The sequence below is a fragment of the Petromyzon marinus genome, chromosome 47 (assembly GCF_048934315.1).
Source record: "Petromyzon marinus isolate PM22_M1 ecotype Great Lakes invasive population chromosome 47, UKy_Petmar_22M1.pri1.0, whole genome shotgun sequence".
Taxonomy (NCBI): domain Eukaryota; kingdom Metazoa; phylum Chordata; class Hyperoartia; order Petromyzontiformes; family Petromyzontidae; genus Petromyzon; species Petromyzon marinus.
The window spans coordinates 6,560,260-6,579,495 of NC_133713.1; the positions used below are offsets into that span (position 1 = coordinate 6,560,260).

General features: G+C 49.2%; 1 protein-coding gene across 1 annotated transcript in view; it reads left to right on the forward strand.

The window, feature by feature from the left end:
• LOC116952474 (uncharacterized) overlaps positions 1–19,236 on the forward strand; it is a 140,847-nt gene that overhangs the window by 102,202 nt on the left and 19,409 nt on the right. Inside the window, exons 27-43 of the mRNA XM_032971856.2 lie at positions 196–288; positions 1,409–1,513; positions 3,707–3,804; positions 4,135–4,285; positions 5,790–5,903; positions 6,394–6,561; positions 7,563–7,652; positions 8,454–8,597; positions 9,040–9,138; positions 10,964–11,053; positions 11,530–11,669; positions 12,712–12,838; positions 13,533–13,613; positions 14,366–14,464; positions 16,368–16,418; positions 17,147–17,332; positions 17,527–17,660. Coding sequence (XP_032827747.1) covers positions 196–288; positions 1,409–1,513; positions 3,707–3,804; positions 4,135–4,285; positions 5,790–5,903; positions 6,394–6,561; positions 7,563–7,652; positions 8,454–8,597; positions 9,040–9,138; positions 10,964–11,053; positions 11,530–11,669; positions 12,712–12,838; positions 13,533–13,613; positions 14,366–14,464; positions 16,368–16,418; positions 17,147–17,332; positions 17,527–17,660 — 1,970 coding nt within the window. The remainder of the gene's footprint in view (positions 1–195; positions 289–1,408; positions 1,514–3,706; positions 3,805–4,134; positions 4,286–5,789; positions 5,904–6,393; positions 6,562–7,562; positions 7,653–8,453; positions 8,598–9,039; positions 9,139–10,963; positions 11,054–11,529; positions 11,670–12,711; positions 12,839–13,532; positions 13,614–14,365; positions 14,465–16,367; positions 16,419–17,146; positions 17,333–17,526; positions 17,661–19,236) is intronic.

The following is a 19,236-nucleotide window of genomic DNA, read 5'->3' on the forward strand; positions in this document are numbered from 1 at the left end:
ACAAAATATACGTACTCCCTGCAGCGCAAGTTGGCTCGGTCATCATTATTTTTTATAGTGCTCATAGTATAATTAAATTACGGAAAACAGGTTTGACTACTGTTCGTAATATGCAAACGGACACGGATGTATGCGATATGTAATTGCTGTTGTTCTAATCTGTGGAACTGACCCTGGATTGTGAATCCCACTTAGGTGTGAAGGGGGAGCCAGGAAAGACAATGTCGGAGCCAGGACAACCTGGACCTCCTGGCTTACCTGGATCACCTGGATCCCCTGGCTCTCCAGGTGAGCGAGAGCCCCTCTGATTTCCCATCGTCTCGCACGACGCCTTTGTTCTACACTTCGGCTCCGTTTGCACGGACTCGCGACTTGTGTATGACCACATCTCGGAAACTAGGCAGGTTTGAGCCTGGATAGCGCTCGGACGAGTGACCACCACGAACGCCGTAGGTGGCTGCCCGGCTGTGCCACGTGGAGTTAAGCAGAGGGGGGCAGTGCAGCAAAATTCCTTAGTTGTACTGTGATTCTATGCCGCCACATCTATGCTCCCCACCACCGCACCTCCGATTAGCACCCGGGGCTTCGTACGGTGCGAAAGAAGTTCAACATATATGCATACGTCACCAACCCGCGTCGAACAGCACGGTGAAGTAGGGTTGCATAACCCTCGCTACCCGCGCGGCGTGAGAAGGCCATCATCCAGCAGTGGATTTGCCCGTATTCGCACCGCCACGTAGCGCGAGCCGCGACAAGGAGTGCTCAGGCCGGCTGCAGAGAAACCTGACGTCTATCCGAATGCAGAGGTCGCGTGGTGCGACTTGATGTCACTCTCAGCTGGAGACCGATCGCGATCCGGGAGTTCTGTTTTCATCCCGGCGTCCTTGAACGTTGGTTCATTTCCATTGGCACGTAGCTGCGTTAATATTGTCCGGGAATAATAAAGGTTTTTGGGTTGGATCGCGTAAATATAAATGTGTCGTCAACCCACCACCGCCCGACACAGCCAACCAGTAAGGTTTGTCATGTACACAAAACGCGCCAATTAGTTACTATTTCAGCCCACCGGTGTGTTGGAGAGTAAATCCACAACATCTACAATTTTAGTACGACGTTTTGCTGGTAATGACATCCAGCATCATCAGGCGATTTTGCCACAATTGTAAAAAAACCTTACGCGATTTACCCCCTCCCCCCCAAAAAAAAAACCCCATTATGAATAATATTAGTCCTCAAAAGCCACCTACGTGTTCAACTATCCTCCGGGCGTCCGATCAGTCCCTCGTCACAGTTGGGTGCATCTCTTGAGTGTGCGCCTGCACACCGCGGAAGGGAGGGGGTGGTGGCATGTCGCTGTACATGCCATTGCTCTCGCGTGAGTTCACGGTTTTCGCCTTCCGCTCTACAGGCAGCTCGGGCATCCCTGGCTCCGCTGGATTGCCAGGCTTGCAAGGGGTGAAAGGCGACGCGGGCTTGCCAGGATTTGGGTCTCCTGGGCCACCCGGTCCAAAGGGTAGGACTTCCAAAAAGTTTCTCTCTTCCCCGTGTCTCTCTCTCTCTCTCCCGTTTCTCTCACTGTGTGTTCTCAATCTTTGCTGTCTCTCTCTCTTCTAGATTTGAAGCTTTCGTGACTGCAAGGATCCATACTCTTTGGTTCTATTCGGTAAAGTCACGTGACTTTACCGAATAGAACCAAAGAGTATGTCTCTCTCTCTCTCTCTGATGAAGCTGGTTGCAGTAATCATTGCTGTCTCTCTCTGATAAAGCTGGTTGTAGTGATCTTTGCTGTATCTCTCTCTGATGAAGCTGGTTGTAGGGATCGTTGCTGTGTCTCTCTGATGAAGCTGGTTGTAGTGATATTTGCTGTATCTCTCTGATGAAGCTGCTGTGGTAATCTTTGCTGTCTCTCTCTGATGAAGCTGCTTGTAGTGATCTTTGCTGTGTCTCTCTGATGAAGCTGGTTGTAGTAATCATTGCTCTGTCTCTCCCTGATAAAGCTGGTTGTAGTGATCTTTGCTGTATCTCTCTCTGATGAAGCTGGTTGTAGGGATCGTTGCTGTATCTCTCTGATGAAGCTGGTTGTAGTGATATTTGCTGTATCTCTCTGATGAAGCTGCTGTGGTAATCTTTGCTGTCTCTCTCTGATGAAGCTGCTTGTAGTGATCTTTGCTGTGTCTCTCTCTGATGAAGCTGGTTGTAGTGATCGTTGCTGTGTCTCTCTGATGAAGCTGGTTGTAGTGATCTTTGCTGTCTCTCTCTGATGAAGCTGGTTGTAGTGATCGTTGCTGTGTCTCTCTGATGAAGCTGGTTGTAGTGATCTTTGCTGTATCTCTCTGATGAAGCTGCTGTGGTAATCTTTGCTGTCTCTCTCTGATGAAGCTGGTTGTAGTGGTTGTTGCTGTGTCTCTCTGATGAAGCTGGTTGTAGTGATTGTTGCTGTGTCTTTCTGATGAAGCTGGTTGTAGTGATCGTTGCTGTGTCTCTCTGATGAAGCTGGTTGTAGTGATCGTTGCTGTATCTCTCTGATGAAGCTGGTTGTAGTGATCGTTGCTGTGTCTCTCTGATGAAGCTGGTTGTAGTGATCGTTGCTGTGTCTCTCTGATGAAGCTGGTTGTAGTAATCGTTGCTGTCTCTCTCTTCCTCCTTCTCCTTGTGCTCAATCCACACTTTTGCTCTTTTTCTCTTCTCGTCCCCCCCCTTCACTGGAACAAACTTCCCCCTCCACATTAAGCAGTCACCTTCACTCACTAGTTTCCACTCCGCACTCAAAACTCACTTATGTATTGTTACCCCTAGCTTACCCCACGACCCTCTTAATCTCTCCCTCATAATCGCCACCCTCTTCATATTCGCATTATATGGCTTTCACTCATTAACGCCCATTCATTCAATCCGTTCATCATCGTTAACTGTCATCAATTTCCCTTTCACCGAATTCACGCATCATCACAGACTCGCCCCCATTGCTTCCTCTCATCAATTTCATTCACCTCATCCTCCACCGTTACATTCATACGTTGTACCGTTGTTAATTCCTTGTAAAGCGCCTCGGTCGAGGAGCAATGTACATTCCTTTAAGATCAGATGAGATCTCGCAGAGTCTCTCAGCAGTCAGTGCACTGCAGCACGTATCCGGAAGCCGACGACGCCAGTGTGATGCCAGCCCACAGCTCACATTGGTGACACGTGATCATTCTGCCACCCCCCCCCCCCCCCCCCCTTTTAACAATCCGCACAGACTAGCGCGGCGAAGTATGGTCAAACAACCCCAATCACCGACATGGCGCGAGGGGGCATTCATCCAGCAGTGGATTATACGATATTATTCATTTTTACCTTTATCTATTTATGATTATTATGCTTGTTTATAGAAGTACGCCTCATTGAATCTCAAGCAAGCAAACACAGATATGTAAACTTCATATATATATATTTTTTAAAAAATATGGCTCTGTATATATAAAAGAAATGCAGTGTATTTTTTCTGGTAAATATCAGTGAAGTATACATTTTCGGGGTTTAAGTGGAGAGGGGGGGCACATTCCGTAGGCCCTCATAGCCACCCCCACCCCCCCTTCACCGATGAGTCTCAAGGCAAATTTTCACGAGATTCCTGCGAAGTTTTCGCAGAGAAGGGGGGCGACGAGATTGCTCTGTGTATCCCCAATGATCTCATTTGTATTGGCCGTGTCTGCGTACTCTGCAGGTAACCAAGGCAACCCAGGGTTACCAGGACAGCCAGGAGGACCTGGGCGCCCTGGACAAGACGGATTCCCGGGGAGCCCTGGACAGCCCGGACTAAAGGTGAGCTGTGACGTACACGTGCCAAGCGAGAGCAAGTAAACACGGATAAGAGGATGTGTTTTCTGCTGACTTCCGGTGGGGTAGATTGGTTCGGGGGGGGGAGGGGGGGGCGGGGCAGTATATGTATCCTATTGAATATAGCAATTCCTCGTTTAATGGCGTAAATGCTTTCCTGAAAAGTGCCGCGTTAAGCAACAAACTACGCACGATATGAATTCTAAATTATATATATATTTTTTACTACCCGTGGGATCCGGCCCCACCAGTCCGTAACGACGAACGACCATCTCACCGCTCCACCTTTGCGTCCGCGTCGTCGTCCCATCACAGGGTGACGGAGGCGTTGGTTCCCCGGGCCCCCGTGGACCTCCGGGGTCTCCTGGCCTCGACGGACTGTCCGGTTCCAAGGGAGACAGCGGCTTCCCCGGCCTGCCGGGGCAACCGGGCAGGCCGGGGCTCGACGGCGTGCCGGGAACCAAGGGTACGCAGACCACCGTGCTCGCTCGAGTCGCCACGGGTCTTTGTGTGGCCTGAGTACAGAGCGACTTGCGAAATCCTAGAAAGTGGCGCAAAGTTCGGTTGAAGACATGACGTGTCATCGCTCCGGTTGGATTGGAGAGTTAAGGCAATTACGGCGTCGTCAAGCTGGGGAGAGAACTCTGGGGTGGTCGTGACCGCTCACTCGTGCGCCAATTGTCAAAGTAGAAAGAACATGAACTGATAATAAAAAAACGCAACATAATCGATTATTATTGGTAACATTAACAATGCTACTGGTGACCTTGCGCTCTCATTTTTTCGGACATTATAACTGAGTTAAATGATGACGTCACCCTGCTGCTGCTGCTCTATTTAAGACCGGGAGCAAGTGGAGGGCTTCACCATTCTGGCGAATTGCCAGATGATGCTGGATGTAATTACCAGCGAAACGTCGTACTCAAAAAATTGTAAATGTTGTGGATTCACTCTTCAACACACCGGTGGGCTAAAGTAGTGAACTAATTGTCTTTTGTCAACGTGACACTTTTTTTTCTGATTGGCCGTGTCAGGTGGTGGAGGGTTACGACACATTTATAAATAACGCGATCTAACCCAAAAACGTTTATTATGGATTACTGAGGGTGTTATATTAATATATATTTCAGTTGTAAAGCGTTGCTGCAGGGTAGATTGGTGGTGCACCGGCTAGCGTGCCGCACCGCGCTAACTCGGCAAATCTGACTTTTTGACGGCTGGCTCATGGCTCCCAGCGTGGATGCATGCGGCCTCCTTGTCACCGGGGCTGGTGGGTGACCACGCTCACCAAGTCGGCACGGTGTGAAGGTCATGGGTCAATCAACCGCCGCAACCAGCGTGGAAAATGGGCGAGGCTTTCATCCCACGGTGGATGGACAGAGTGCTGTAAACGACAGGGGTTCTCTATGTTTGCGTTAAGGCCATGCCTATCCAGTGCTCGCTGAGCTGCAGTTGCTGAACGAATACATTATAAAGTCGCACTCATTACACAAACTTCTTGCCACAAATGAACCACAATACCTTGCTGATATCGTCAAGGACCATAAACCATCTGCTCATCCTCGCAGCGGCTTTTGGCTAACCGTCGAACAAAGACGGTCACCGCATCGCACGCTTTCAGATGCGCTTTTGCGGCCCGTCTGGAACGTTCTTCCTTCCACTGGGTGCTATGCACTGTTAAATCCTAGATTAAAAGCTCAGTTCCTTAAAACTGCTTTTGGTGTATAATTTGTTGTCCTTCCCCCGCAGCTGCGAAAGAAGTTCAACGTGCGTACATACAAGGCAGCGTGTTTTCACACTGCCTTGTTTTCACGCTGCCTTGTATGTGCGTCCACTGGCCTCATGAAGTAGACGGCACTCGGACCCGTTGCAGACATCTCGAATAGGACGTTTTGGCTACGTGCGGTCAGAATAGAAGTTCACCGTACATACGTACATACATGCAAACGTCTCGTCTCTTATTCCTGTAGGAGACGTCGGGAATTCGGGATTGCCCGGTCGCCCGGGAGCACAGGGCCCCCCTGGACAAGGATTCCCAGGAGCTCAAGGTCCCCCAGGATCTCCGGGACAAGTTGGACCTGAAGGTGACAATTTCCGCACTGACAATTATGATAATGATGATGGTGGTTATGATGATGCTTCCAACAATAATGCTGCTTATTATAATGATGATGGCGTTCATGGTAATGATTACAATGGTTATGATGATGATGATGACGATCCTGGAAGAATGATGATTTTTATGATAATCATGATGACAACACTCGTGATGATTATGAAGATGCTTACAAAGGCAATAGTGGTGATAATGACTATGATGACAGTGACACATGCAATGATGCTTATCGTATTGATGATGGTTACAATTATCATCGCCGTCATCATGATGATGATGACGGTGATGATGTTTGCGATGGAAACGCTTATCGCTATGATGATGGTGATGAACGGCGATAACAATGAATATAATCGTTTATTCATTTAACCGGGTGAGAACTCAAGAGACCTGGATAGTATAATTAGCAAGAGTGACCTGAATGACGATTGATGCTGACGATTGATGTGCATGACCAGGTTCACCAGGGCCGAAGGGAGACAAGGGAGACTACGGAGCCCCAGGATTGAACATGCCGGGACCTCCAGGAGACAGGGGCAACCCTGGTTTCCCCGGCACGCCCGGTGGCATTGGATCACCAGGATCGCCGGGACAGCCCGGAAGGAACGGCTTCCCAGGCACACCAGGCAAGGCTTCCCCCCTTCCCGGTTGAAATTTTGCTCGGCGATTCCACCACCCGTGTAGAGGACTCAGGAAGTCAACCCGCGTCTGCTCTTGTCTTCAATCGCTGCCCTCTCTTGCAACCGCTGACAGGGTTGAACGTTCCACGTGAACCCGTGGTGCCCACCGCTTGTCCCCCGTACGTCGCCGTTGTTTCATGCAAGCTGCCTTGCACCACTTGTTCCTGCTGTGGACGCGGTGTGGATGTGCGTGACGGTGCGCGCACGTGTACCACCACGTAGGTCGTACGTTTTTGTAGATGTGGGGTATACGGTTTCCCTCACTTTACGCTGTTCGATTTGTGCGATTTCGCACCGTGAATGCGGCTGGAACCTCTTTATATCCAAAATTCGCTTTGTTATGCAGTTTGGATTCACTCTGCGTTCGGATATACGGTCGGACGCGGGACATTGTGGACTCGGTGCACTGCTCGGCAGGCAGCTGTCCCGTCTGGTGCATTGTGGGCTGACTTACTATGTGGTCCACGCTATGCAATTACGCTTTGTGCACCCTCTTTTTGGAATGCATCTACCGCATAAAACAAGGGGCACCTGTACGTGTCATTACGCGTGCACTTTGTGTCACCTGACAACCTTTCTTATTTCGATTTCCGAGTTCATTGCCTGATGACGCTCGAAGTGAATCATCGGCATCGTGCTTTGTCGTTGAAAAGTCTCAGGCCAGCGGTGTGGAGGAGTAGCTTTATCAGTCATAATTTGATCGATGCGTCGGCCGTGTCTTAGAATGAGACATTAGTGGAAGGCGCCATACAAATAATTGTAAATTATTAGCATTATTCTTAAATTGCATCTCTGTAAACGTGGCACTTTGGTTGGCATGGTGGAGGTATAACGATGAAGAATTTTGGCTATGAAACCACGGCTTGGTCGAAAACCTACTTTGAAAAAACCTGCGTGTAAAGTTGAACGACTTTTAACGAATGGATACGTCCCGTGTTGTTTTCTAGGTTCCAAAGGAGACATGGGAGTCATGGGGACACCTGGGGCCTCTGGTCCTCCTGGTCCTTTTGGGCAGATCGGCCCACCGGGACCCAGAGGTAGGCCTTAGTTGCACAATGTTTTTAACCCTGTCGAATGTGGACTCCGGGATCAGAATTCGATATATTAGTTGGACCTAAAGGTGTGATAAAAATACAACTCAAATCGCAATTTCTCTTTCCCCTGCTCCATCCCTCTCCCTGTGGGGGTATGGGGGGAGGAGTTCAATTGTTATTTAATATTTTGACCCCGGGGTCAGAATTCAATGGGGGTCAAATGTTATCTCGAATTTACATACATAAAACTTGGCAATTAAACAAACTATTAAACACAAAATTAAATGTCACCCCACAGTCCCTTCCATATAGCTGATGCAAATCCATGAAGACCACTGCCTTCTACAGCAATTGTGGTTTCTGTGTGCGTGTGTGTAATGCACTACCAGTGGGAGAGCGGTAGTGTCGCGGTTAGCGCGCTGTGCTACAAACCCAGATACCCAAGTTCGATTCCCGCTCATGGACAACACCAGTGACGATTATCTGAACTGGTCCTGGGCCTCCCCTAGGACGACTCAGCCTCAAATGAACACCTGGTGCAGTGCGTAAAAAACACTGCCGCTGGGGAGACAAAGGCGGCCGGGCGTGGTGTTCGCCACCCACCCCCTGCGTATGCCATGCCGGCCCTCACTGGTGCCGCTCGCTAACGGCACTTGCCCCAACTGCCTGTTACAGGCTACACGGGGATGGGGGGGAGGGGTCTTTGTTTTGTGCTGTGTGACGCACTATGAGTCTGATAGCTGGTAACCGTGGTGATGCGGCACGTGTGTTTTGTGTTCTGGCCGCGCTGTGCGATCTTCACAGGCAACGAGGGGCAGCCTGGCCTGCCAGGCGAACCGGGCGACTTGGGCTTCAAGGGAAACAAAGGCGATCCTGGGATCCCCGGCCCATCCGTCCCCATTGGCACTGTGACAACGAAGGGAGAAAAGGGAGAGAAAGGGGCTGGTGGTGAGTGATATAGCATAACGACGACGATGACGACAACACGGTGACGATGATGTCGACAATGCGTGTGTATACATGGTAATTTAAACCTTTAATGGACCGGCACAGTTATCCACTTGCGAATGACCTGGGAACCACAGGCAAGGCAGGAAGGCTGCAAGGGCGACAAATGATGTGCCATGTATGTGCAACGGAGAAGGATCATCGCCTGTTAGATATTTTTCTATTGAAGGCCGCAGCGTTATTGACGAATGAGCTGAGTTGTGTCTTCTTCAGTTGTGCCCAGCCCACCCCCCCCCCTCTGATCGATACCTCCACAGCTCTCCCCTCTGTTCCTACAGCCCCGCTGAGACACCAAAAAGTCAACGGTCTTATTTTGCATATGTACACGTCCTTGTGCCAGTGCCAAAGCGACTTGCTAATTCCTCACGCTGGTGCTTTGTAGGTACTCCTGGCATGCCAGGCCCCAAGGGATTCCAAGGAGTGCCTGGCGCCAATGGGCAGCCTGGTCAGGCGGGTCTTCCCGGGACACATGGCCAGTCAGGTAAGATCACTACCAAGCACGGGTCGAGTATCTCGCTATGGTGAAAGTTAACAGCGCGAGATGCGTGGGGTTTCCCAACCCCCCCCACCCCCCGCCATCAAACTTTTTAAGGTCACCCCGTCGGCTACAGTGCCAGCGTAATGTGACGCACGTATTTGATTGACAGTAAAAAAAACAAAACGTCAAGAGTAGTATGTACTTCCGGCTGTGTCGGCATCATGGTCGACATTACACCGCAAATTACTCCCCCCACCGACTGTAAAAAACATGCCAAGACCCTCGTGGCAAAGAGTCATGAGAATCGGTGAGACTTTTCTGGGTAAGTATGCCGCATAAAACAAAAAAAGACATGGTCCACTGAGTTTAACTATGACTAACTAGTTATGAGTAACTGGATGACCGGTTGACAGCAGCGTGGACGAGCGAAGCAAGCTTAAATTTTGATTTAAAGCTTTCGTGACTGCAGTAATTCATATTCTTAGCTCTTTCGGTAAAGTCACGTTGAAGGGAAACAATAAAATAATAAAATATATATAAAACAATTAAAAAATTCTCACGACGATTTTTCGACCATAACACAAACGGTCGTCATCAGGTGTGAAAAACCTGATGACGACCGTTTGTGTTATGACCGTTTGTGTTATGGTCGAAACGTCGTGAGAATTTTTTTATTGTTTTATATATATTTTATTATTTTATTGTTTCCCTTCAACGTGACTTTACCGAAAGAGCTAAGAATACGAAACAAGTTTATTTTACCGAAGTACAAAACCTTGTATTTTTTGTTAGCATAGGGGACCACTTAATGGCAGCAATGCCTGCGCGACGCAAGATGTGTGCGGCACCGGCCTGAAAGTGAGCATTCGACTGCCAGTCAGTGGTGAAGTTGCTATTGGTTTTACCTTTTAAATTACAAAAAATATTCTGCAAACACGTATATCTTCTGACACTTTAGATGGCATTGACCCAGTACGATTTTCTTAAATCCAGTGAATGTGTTCAGTGGGTATTCCCCTTTAACTCTGTTTGAAATATATGCAAAACAATTCCTGTATGGTATTGCTTTGTATTACATTTGCATCAAACCACATCATATTCTTATTTGTGCATATAAAACATCAATGTTATATTCTCTCCCCTTATATTACGGTGTAGTACAACGTCACATATCTGACAGTCACGTATCCGTCCTGACCAATTAACTGCCCCCCCCCTCCCCCTTGAACCAGTGCGGTATATGCACGTGGTAGAAGCACAGCAACTCTCTTTAGCTGTTGACAGATGTGACCTTTTCACGTACAGTCAGGCATTCTTAATTGGCGTTCAATTTCTCGATCATATGTCCGGTCCCAGAGATGTAACTGCTCAAAGCGAGCTACTAGTCCTTTGGTATTTGCATTGGCCTTGTGCTGTATGCCTTTTTTGCGTTCTCTGATCGAACACTGGTGAACCAATGCCATAGAGGAAGCTGTCTCTGGTGTAGGCCAATCCGTTTCAAAGACAATGCATACATTATCAAAGGACGTTTCTTTGCATGTTTTACCACAAGGATGTGTGGCTAATGAAACCTTGATGCCTTGCAAGAGATGTCTATTTGGTGTTTGAACATCTTAACACCTTTCTTTTTGCCAGAAAAGGTAAAGCCTTTTCCTTTTCCATCGTGTGTCTGCGTGTCGTGTGACTGGATGCGTAGCTCTCTTTAGCCGCTCGCAATGACACTGTAGAGAAAGACTGGAAGATGACGAACTTCTCTGGTGGCGAGGCCACGGTCTTACTGGACAGGACGCGCGGATGCCACTGATAATGCACGTCCGCTTTTGCACAGGTCCCAAAGGAGATTCTGGATTCCCAGGCAATCCTGGCCAACCTGGGCAGCCGGGTCCCAAGGGCTCCATGGGAGAGATGGGCTTTCCAGGTACGTAACAGGAATATCAAGGATCCCAAATACCTCTTCCCCATTGCTTGTCTATCAGTCGATCTGTCTGCCTGTCTGTAACACGCGGGTTTGTGATAACTGTTGAGATGTGAATATGAAGTTGTGTTGCTAAATTAGACTTACCCGATAGATAACTGGCAAAATATATTGACACGTTTCCAAAAACTTTGCATAAACAAACACCCCAGTGTCAAATGGAAAGTTTTTTTCGGCCAAGGCCTTGTGTAAAACACGCCAGTCCCTGCGACGTTGTCATGTGCGACGTCATAATGTGTAACGTCATCACCCGACATCACACCTCATGTGACGTCATTTAATTTGCGCGCCTCGGGAGGTAAAGCGATAATGGCAATTGCAGTACTTCCGAGGGCAAAATGCATCTCAGAAAGCCTAACAGAATCCATGCCTGTGCTTGATTACATGTTTTCCCTAACTTTGTTTTGTTCTGTGTACAGGTCCTCCTGGTTCCAAGGGCATTCCGGGCAACCCAGGTCTCCAGGGTTCCCCAGGATCTCCTGGATTCTCTGGCATGAAAGGAGCTAAGGGCGAGTCTGCCCAGCCAGGCCAAGGAATTCCTGGACCGCCTGGCCCAAAGGTGTTTTATGTCATTTTCAAAACAAGAACGGTTTCGCCTTTTTCTCAGTTTAGTTCCAATTGTGCTACCCGGGTCGTGCCATTTTGAACTCTGTGCAGAGAAGTGAAAATGCGTGTGTTGGGGAACGGTTCCTCGGAAGGGGATGTCACGGAACTCTTTCCTGAGTTCCCGTAAAGTGACAAGTTTTTTGTTCACACGCTAAGCGCACGCACATGCCCTGTTGCGGGAAGAATGTTTCGTTCCCACAGATTTAATCCTCGCGAGTTGGAATTTAGCCTAATCGAGTGAATAATGTAACGTAATGTGACCTTTGTGTGTTCAGTCGCTGCTCACCGGGTCGAGACCATCAACTCACTCAACTTGAAAAACCCAGTAAAATCACAGGCAGTGGCTTAGACCCTGGAGTCAAGCCCAGCATCTCAGCGATGCCGGCTCAGTGTTCTGACCCCTGATAGATTCGACCACCTCTGTTCAATTTCCTGTAGTCCAGCACTGTGGAGGCAGAGCCCCCACTCACAAGTCAGTAGGTGCCAGGTTGTTTTTTCACTGCAGAGGCCAAGCTGTGCCACTATCGTCGCACACGATGGTGCACGTATGTACGTATGTTGAACTTCATGACAACTGTGCTAATCGGCGTGTCTCGATAGCTTGGCGACACTGTATCCTCGACGATATCAGACACTGAAAAGACATTGTTCAACCACCCTTGTCCCTGCCTGGCCCCTGAAGCAGCTTGAGATGGTCTCGTGGGAGCCAACATATCGTGGTTCGGTCAGCTCTCAACACGAACAATAGCTAGTGGAAAACCACCCATATGGCTCCGATGTGCCAGTGGAAAAGGGATACCACTCTCCCATATGGAAGAGGCCATCCTGCCGTGCCTCCCATCTCTCACATTCAAAGCTGGCTGGGTTACCAAGGCCGGAGTTGAGAAGCACTGCTGTACAAAATGCAGGCTGCATCCACCCGGTGCTCCCCTTGAGTCGACCAAGCATTCACTCGCGTGTAATAATTACTATTGCGACTTTCTCTTCTTAAACAGGGTGATGTAGGGAGCCCCGGATTCAATGGACCACCTGGACAGAAAGGTTCCCCGGGAACTCCTGGCCTTCCCGGGCTTCCCGGCAATCCGGGTTCAAAGGGAGAACACGGGCAGCCAGGATTTCCAGGTAATTTTGAGAGAAATCTGGCCGGTGCTTAGCAGGAGAGCGCCACTTGGTGGGGTAGTCAACAGTCGTTATCCTATGGATAGACTCACCCCACCCCCCCCCCCCCCCCCCGCCAAACAATGTGGTAACTCCCACCACAGGGTTGTAAACATAACATCACCGCTGACCCTCAGTGGTCATTTGAGCAGAACATCCCCTGGAGTTCAGTACTCTGGTCACGGCACGTACCGTTAAAACAATGCTAGGTAACGATGAGAATTAGCATTTATAGGGCACTTTAAATGCCTCAGCAACTCGAAGTTCCTTGCATCACGGCTCATCTCAACCATTCCAAAGCTATCCTGCAGTCGAGCTGAGGGACCCACCAGTGGCAACTATCCCTTTTGCGGCCCAAAGTACTGGGCATGATTATTCTATCCATAGGGGGCGATGTTGAAATGGTTTTTTTCACAATGAAGCTATATTTTCAAAATTGGCAAATTTGGGCCATCATGCTGGCATACATGGCCTATAATCAGCAACAGATTGTATACGATGATTGCCAACAGTGGAGAGAACTGCTTTTGGAATTTCATGGATCCAACGACCTCTGTAAAGCGGTTACATGGGAAGAAGAGATGAATGCTCCGTGTATCGTCTTGTGTATGATTGTCTTTTTAATCTATCATTGGATTTATTTTTGTTTTACGTTTAGGCAACCCAGGGCTTCCAGGTTCTAAAGGTCAAGATGGATTCCCCGGAGGACCAGGCCGTCCAGGAGGCCCAGGCTTGCCAGGTAAACGCATCGCCACGCCCTGTGACCCACTGTCACGGCTATAGGCGCAGGCCTGCAATTTCTGGCACAACCCACTGCTGACAGAAGGCCATCGGCTGGAGGGAGCTTTCAGATGGCCTCCCTGGACGATGCGTATAGCCGTCTCTTCCACGCGTATGGGATTGAGAGTTATCCCCCCCCTCGCACGGCCTGAATTTTCTTCAGGTAATCTGGTATCCTCCCACCTGTATAAACACTCATTGATGCATTTGGCCGAGCACCCCAATAGAAGACTGCGGGGCTTTGGGTAATCATTGGCGCCGGTTCTGGCTGCCTTCTTGCTTGTCTGTGACTTCCCGCGCCTCTATGTGAAATCTGCGCAAAATTACAAATTCTACAGGTTCAAAATGGCATTAACGACTCTGCTGTATAAAAGTTTTTTTTAAAATATATATAGACATTATTTATTGCAATATTATTCTTTTTTTACAGTTTTTTCACAAACACAAAGCCAGAGAGCAAAGTGCTACTTGCCAATTGATTTGATTTGCAATTGGCAAGTAGGCCTGCCGCGGTCATTCCAAAATGCCTATTCTGGGTCTCAAAGTGTCGCAGCCGTTTTCTGTCTCGGAGGTGAGAGCAACAGCTCGCCGTTCAGCTCGCCGTTCATTGCCCCATGCCGCTGGAGCCTGCAGCCCAGTCTGAATTAAAATGTGATAATTGCCGCCTGGTGTGGCGCTAATTGTGCCGGGCGCAAACGTGGTCGCCTGTAGGAGATGCAGGCCGCCCTGGATTGCCTGGCCCGTCGGGAGAGAAGGGATTTCCTGGAAAGGATGGTATTCCTGGCACGGCAGGACCTAGGGGAGACCCTGGTAAGCACCGGAGATGTCGCACGTGGCACCACGTCGTTGCAGCTCCGTGTAAAAATGTTTGCGCTTTCTGGCAGTAATTAAAAGCATTTACACACCTCAACCCGAGCTATTAATACTCTGATACTTGCATTGCTTTTGTACTGTTTGCCTTTTGATATTCTCTGGTCTGACACTGGTGAGACATGGCCACAAAGAAGGCTGTCTGGTGTAGGCCAATCAGTTTCAAAGACAATGCCATATATTATCAGAGCCTGTTTGTTTGCATGGTTTGCCACAAGGATGTGTGGTTAATGCAGACTTGATGCCTTGCAACAGATATCTATTTGGTGTTTGAACATCTGAACACCTTTATTATTTGCCAGAAAGGGTAAAGCCTCTTCCTTTTTCATTGTATGTCTGCGTGTCATGTGACTGGATGCGTAGCTCTAGAATTGATCTCAATAAGTATCTACTTGGTGTTTGTACATCTTACGCTGGCTCTGTCTGTCAATCGGTCACATGGTGGGTGGTGGGGGGGGCACTTTTAACGCTCGTCAAAGAGATTTGATATGAACAAACTTGCAGAGTAAAGTCACGTTACTATTCGGGATGTAGCCCGAATAGTAACGTGACTTTACTCTGATGAAAGGGTTTGCCCAAAACTTGAAGACACAATACACCAGAGAGGACAATTTTTTTTGCAAATATATGCAAACATGTTCTGTTATGACAGCTACCTTTCGGCTTCCGCACTGCTAATCAAATACTTCCGAAGACAAATGCATGTTGGAAACCGTCACACACAATCCATGCGTACGCCTGATTTGTCCAAAACCGTTTTCTAAGCTTTGGGACATTCGGCTTCCCTTTCCTCTACGAACTGCAAAGTGTCGCTTTGTCACTTGGACCGTAGGACACTCCTCGTGAAGGAACGTTTATTCTAAAATTGGGTTCTCGCTGAGGAAATCACAGCAGGAATCCGCCAAACTCTCCCGGCTGCATGGAGAGAGAGAGGCGAATTACATGCATGGAGGTGGAATGGTTTCTCCCAGTCCTTTTTGTTGTTGTTGAACAAGAGCCCGTTACAAAGCGCCAGCGGTAGGGGAAAGGCGTACGGGATATTCCGCCGACAAAAATCCCGAAGCCAGTTGCCCACTGGGTAAGGGAAGGGCGATTGGGCTCACTGCCCCACTCACATAGGGGGAGCGATCAGTAAGGTGGTATTTTTATGTGGGGGGGGGGGGTGGTGGGGAGTTTGTCCCAGTCCTTTATATCTGCATATAAAAAAGCCGAGGTGGCCCTGGTGGCTGAGAAGTCTGAGAAGCGCTGAGTTGGTACCACTGAAATCCTGGGTTTTAATCCAGGTATCAGCTGCCTGTGTCTAACCCGGATTCCTAAGCGTAGTGAGTTGTTGAACCCAGTCTGGTCACCGACGACAACTGTGCAAAGTTCACCATCAAGAGTAGGCGTGGGACTTGCAACTTCAATTGGCTACATTTCCACGTATGCACGGAGAGATTCGCACCCACCAGAGCAATGCGGAATTGCCGCCACTGGCTCAGGACTTTGAAGAGGAGAATAATCCCGCCCTGGCCTGGCACGCGACTAACCGTAACAACCGCTGTGTGCCGCGCCTCTTTGAGGTCGTGATCGAACGACAATTTGTCCATTTCGCGAACTCTGTGTGCACGGCACGAGAAACCAACAGGCTAAATGACTCACTTAGATTTTCCCGGTGGATGATGAAATACAAAGAATCACATGATTAACGGCGCGGCTTCCAGCCCGTCAAACCTTCACAACCGCTCGGCCGCTGCGTAGCTTCCTGCACGCGTGCCCAGAGTGCGTTTTGCGCGCGCGCGCTGTGGCACCGCGTCCGCGATCGCCGTCGGAAATAATAACCCCCTTCGTTTTCCTCTCCCAGGTCCGCCTGGCAGGGGAGCTCCGGGTCCCCCCGGGAACTCCGGCTTCCCAGGTATGGTGCATAGCCGGAAATCCAATCCCGCTCAGTGCAGGGCTGGACGCTAATTTGCTGCGGAATTTATGGGAACAGTCAGATATTATTACTGCGCGCCTTAAGCGATAATTTTGTAAATTTCCAACATCTGTGTTTTTTTCTTTGACCGGTGCTGATCCATTATAAAAAAATATATAAAATGTGATGGACTTGCTATACATGTATAAACAATCATAATGCTAATTCATCCGAGTGATGAAGTTTCTTCAATCACGACAGCTTACTATTTTAAATATATCACTATTATGGATAATATATGTTTTTTTAAACAATAGCCCAGTACAGAGCACGGACGGCGGGGGGAGGGGGTAGAGACGTTCAGCGGCCGACAACGCCCCAATACTACAACTTACTTAAATGACACATCACTGTCAGCCTTAATCCGCTGCTGGATGAAGGCCTCTGTGCAGGCCGTCGCCACCCCTTAACGGTTTTGCGGTTGTAACCAGCCGTCGAGCTTCTGCACGCGAGCGAATCCAGTCACTCCGTCTCCACGGTGGACGTACTCCATCGGGGGGGGGGGGGAGGGGGGCGCGCTCCCTCCCCCGGCTGCCGCTCCGCCCTTAGTCTCGCCCACCCGCCCAACGCGGTTGCATTTCGACGCGACGTTCATTACAAATTGCGGAATCGTACGTGCAGTGCCGCCCGTGACCCCTTTTTGTTGTTGTTGTCTCGTCTACATCTAGGTATAAAGGGAGACCCGGGCCGTCCCGGCGTGGGCGGGGTCCCTGGCTTCAGTGGCGCAAAGGGCGACCCTGGAGAAAAGGGGCCAATGGGCATCGATGGACCCCCGGGTTCTCCTGGTCCTCCCGGGCGAACTGTAGAAGGAGTCAAGGGCAACGCGGGTCTCCCTGGACTTCCAGGTCTCCCAGGTGAGGTCTCGGTGACCACACTCTCACACCCGCGACGCCACACCGTGAAAACCTGACCCGCCGTGACCCCCCCCTGAAAATAGAAGCCGTGAGACTCGGCGAGGCTTTCCACGCGCGTACGAGCGTAGTGACGACAAAGCAAATGGCGGCGACGTATATGTCGACATTGCGCGTCTGTGTTTGTGTTCTTACAGGAAACCCTGGCTTTCCAGGCCAGCCTGGGCCCCCCGGGATTGGCGGAATCAAGGGGGATCGTGGCAACCCAGGACTCCCCGGAAATTCTGGCCCGTCCGGCTTGAAGGGAGAGAGCGGCTTTCCAGGACAACCCGTGAGCCCACAGCCCTCGTACCGTCTTCCTCCGGCCTTGCTTCCCTTCAGTTTCTCGTCGTTGTGTATTCTCCCCAATTTTTGTGTCCTCGTTGGTGCTACTTGTGTTGTGTCACGAGACGAAGTGTCACGACGCATTGCCCGATCCACAAATAGGAAGGACACGTCACCACAGCGATACCACTCCACTGCTCCTGACGCGGTTATCTGGCTTGAATGCGAAATTATCGTCATTGCCCTGCGTCTACATCAACAGCCGTACGAAAGAAGCAGATGAGACGAAGTTTCCACTCGAATCTTTCACAGAGCAGCTGGAGAACAGCCCGTGAAAGTGGATATCACAGAACCTATTATTATCTGTTAAACTTGTTTACCCAGGAAAGCCTGATTCTCAGGATGGTTTTAATTTCCCCCTCCCCCCGCTAAGGAACGTCCTGCTAGATTTTTTTTTTCCCGGTAGGTGGCGACAGTCGAACCTTTTGCCAAAGTAACCACATCTGAGATCCGTTCACGTGACCTCTAGTCCACACGTTCAGGGGAAGCACTTTCACACCCGTTCTGCCACTGAGAGTAATATTTGACGCACGGCAGTCAATCTGATTAAATTCTGGAATTTAGCCCAAATTAAGTACAGAGCCACATAGAATGTGATGGGATAATTTTGTGTAGTCATTGGTGACCAGGCTTAGACCATTCACTTACTACACTTGAGTAGCCAGTTGAATCACAGATCCAGGCTATCAAGGATTTGAACCCAGGATTTCTAGCACAGTGCAAATTCAGCGTTCTCAACCCCATGACCATTTGGACACTCCATGATCAGAAAAACAATATATAAAAAATACAAAGTGCTTTACAAGAGAGTAACATTGGGGCAAACAGATTGCACTGAATCATTGGTCTAGTTTTAAAATAAATAACAGAACTAACCTGCACATATCACTTTCAACCATTGCGGAGTTACTGGCAAACGGTGCGGTAGGAAGCACTCAGTGCATCAAACTCTCCGCACGTCAAGATTGCAATGTTGCCCGTTCATCGGCGCTGGCAGTTGCAGTCTCGATCTATTCACCACTGGGTTGGGTGGAGGTCTCTGGGAGCAGTGCCGGATTAAGCTAGTGCGGTGCATGTAGCATATGCTATAAAGGGGCCATAAATAAAATAAAAACACATAAGTATTAAAACACACATTTTTTACTTGCGTAGTAATTGTATATTTTTTATTTGCAATACAGCCAGATAATACGATAAATCGCTAACCTTAAACACCCCGTCGTTCATAAAAGTTAAAAGCAGTGTAGTACTCTAGTAACAGAGCAAGTTCAGAATCACTGAACCGAATTTGATAGCTTGAAAGCATTTAGCGCGGGGCCCTTTAAAGTGCGGGGCCCGTAGCATGTTTGGCTACTTTTGCTACTGTGATAATCTGGCACCGTCTGAGAGCCATCGCCATCATCTCTCACCTGTTTCGTGGTGATTATGATGATCATGATGATGATGATGCAGCAATCCATCGAGCACCTGCACGTGAGTCTGACGTCACCGCCTCGTCGTCTCGGGGGCATGAGCAAGCAATC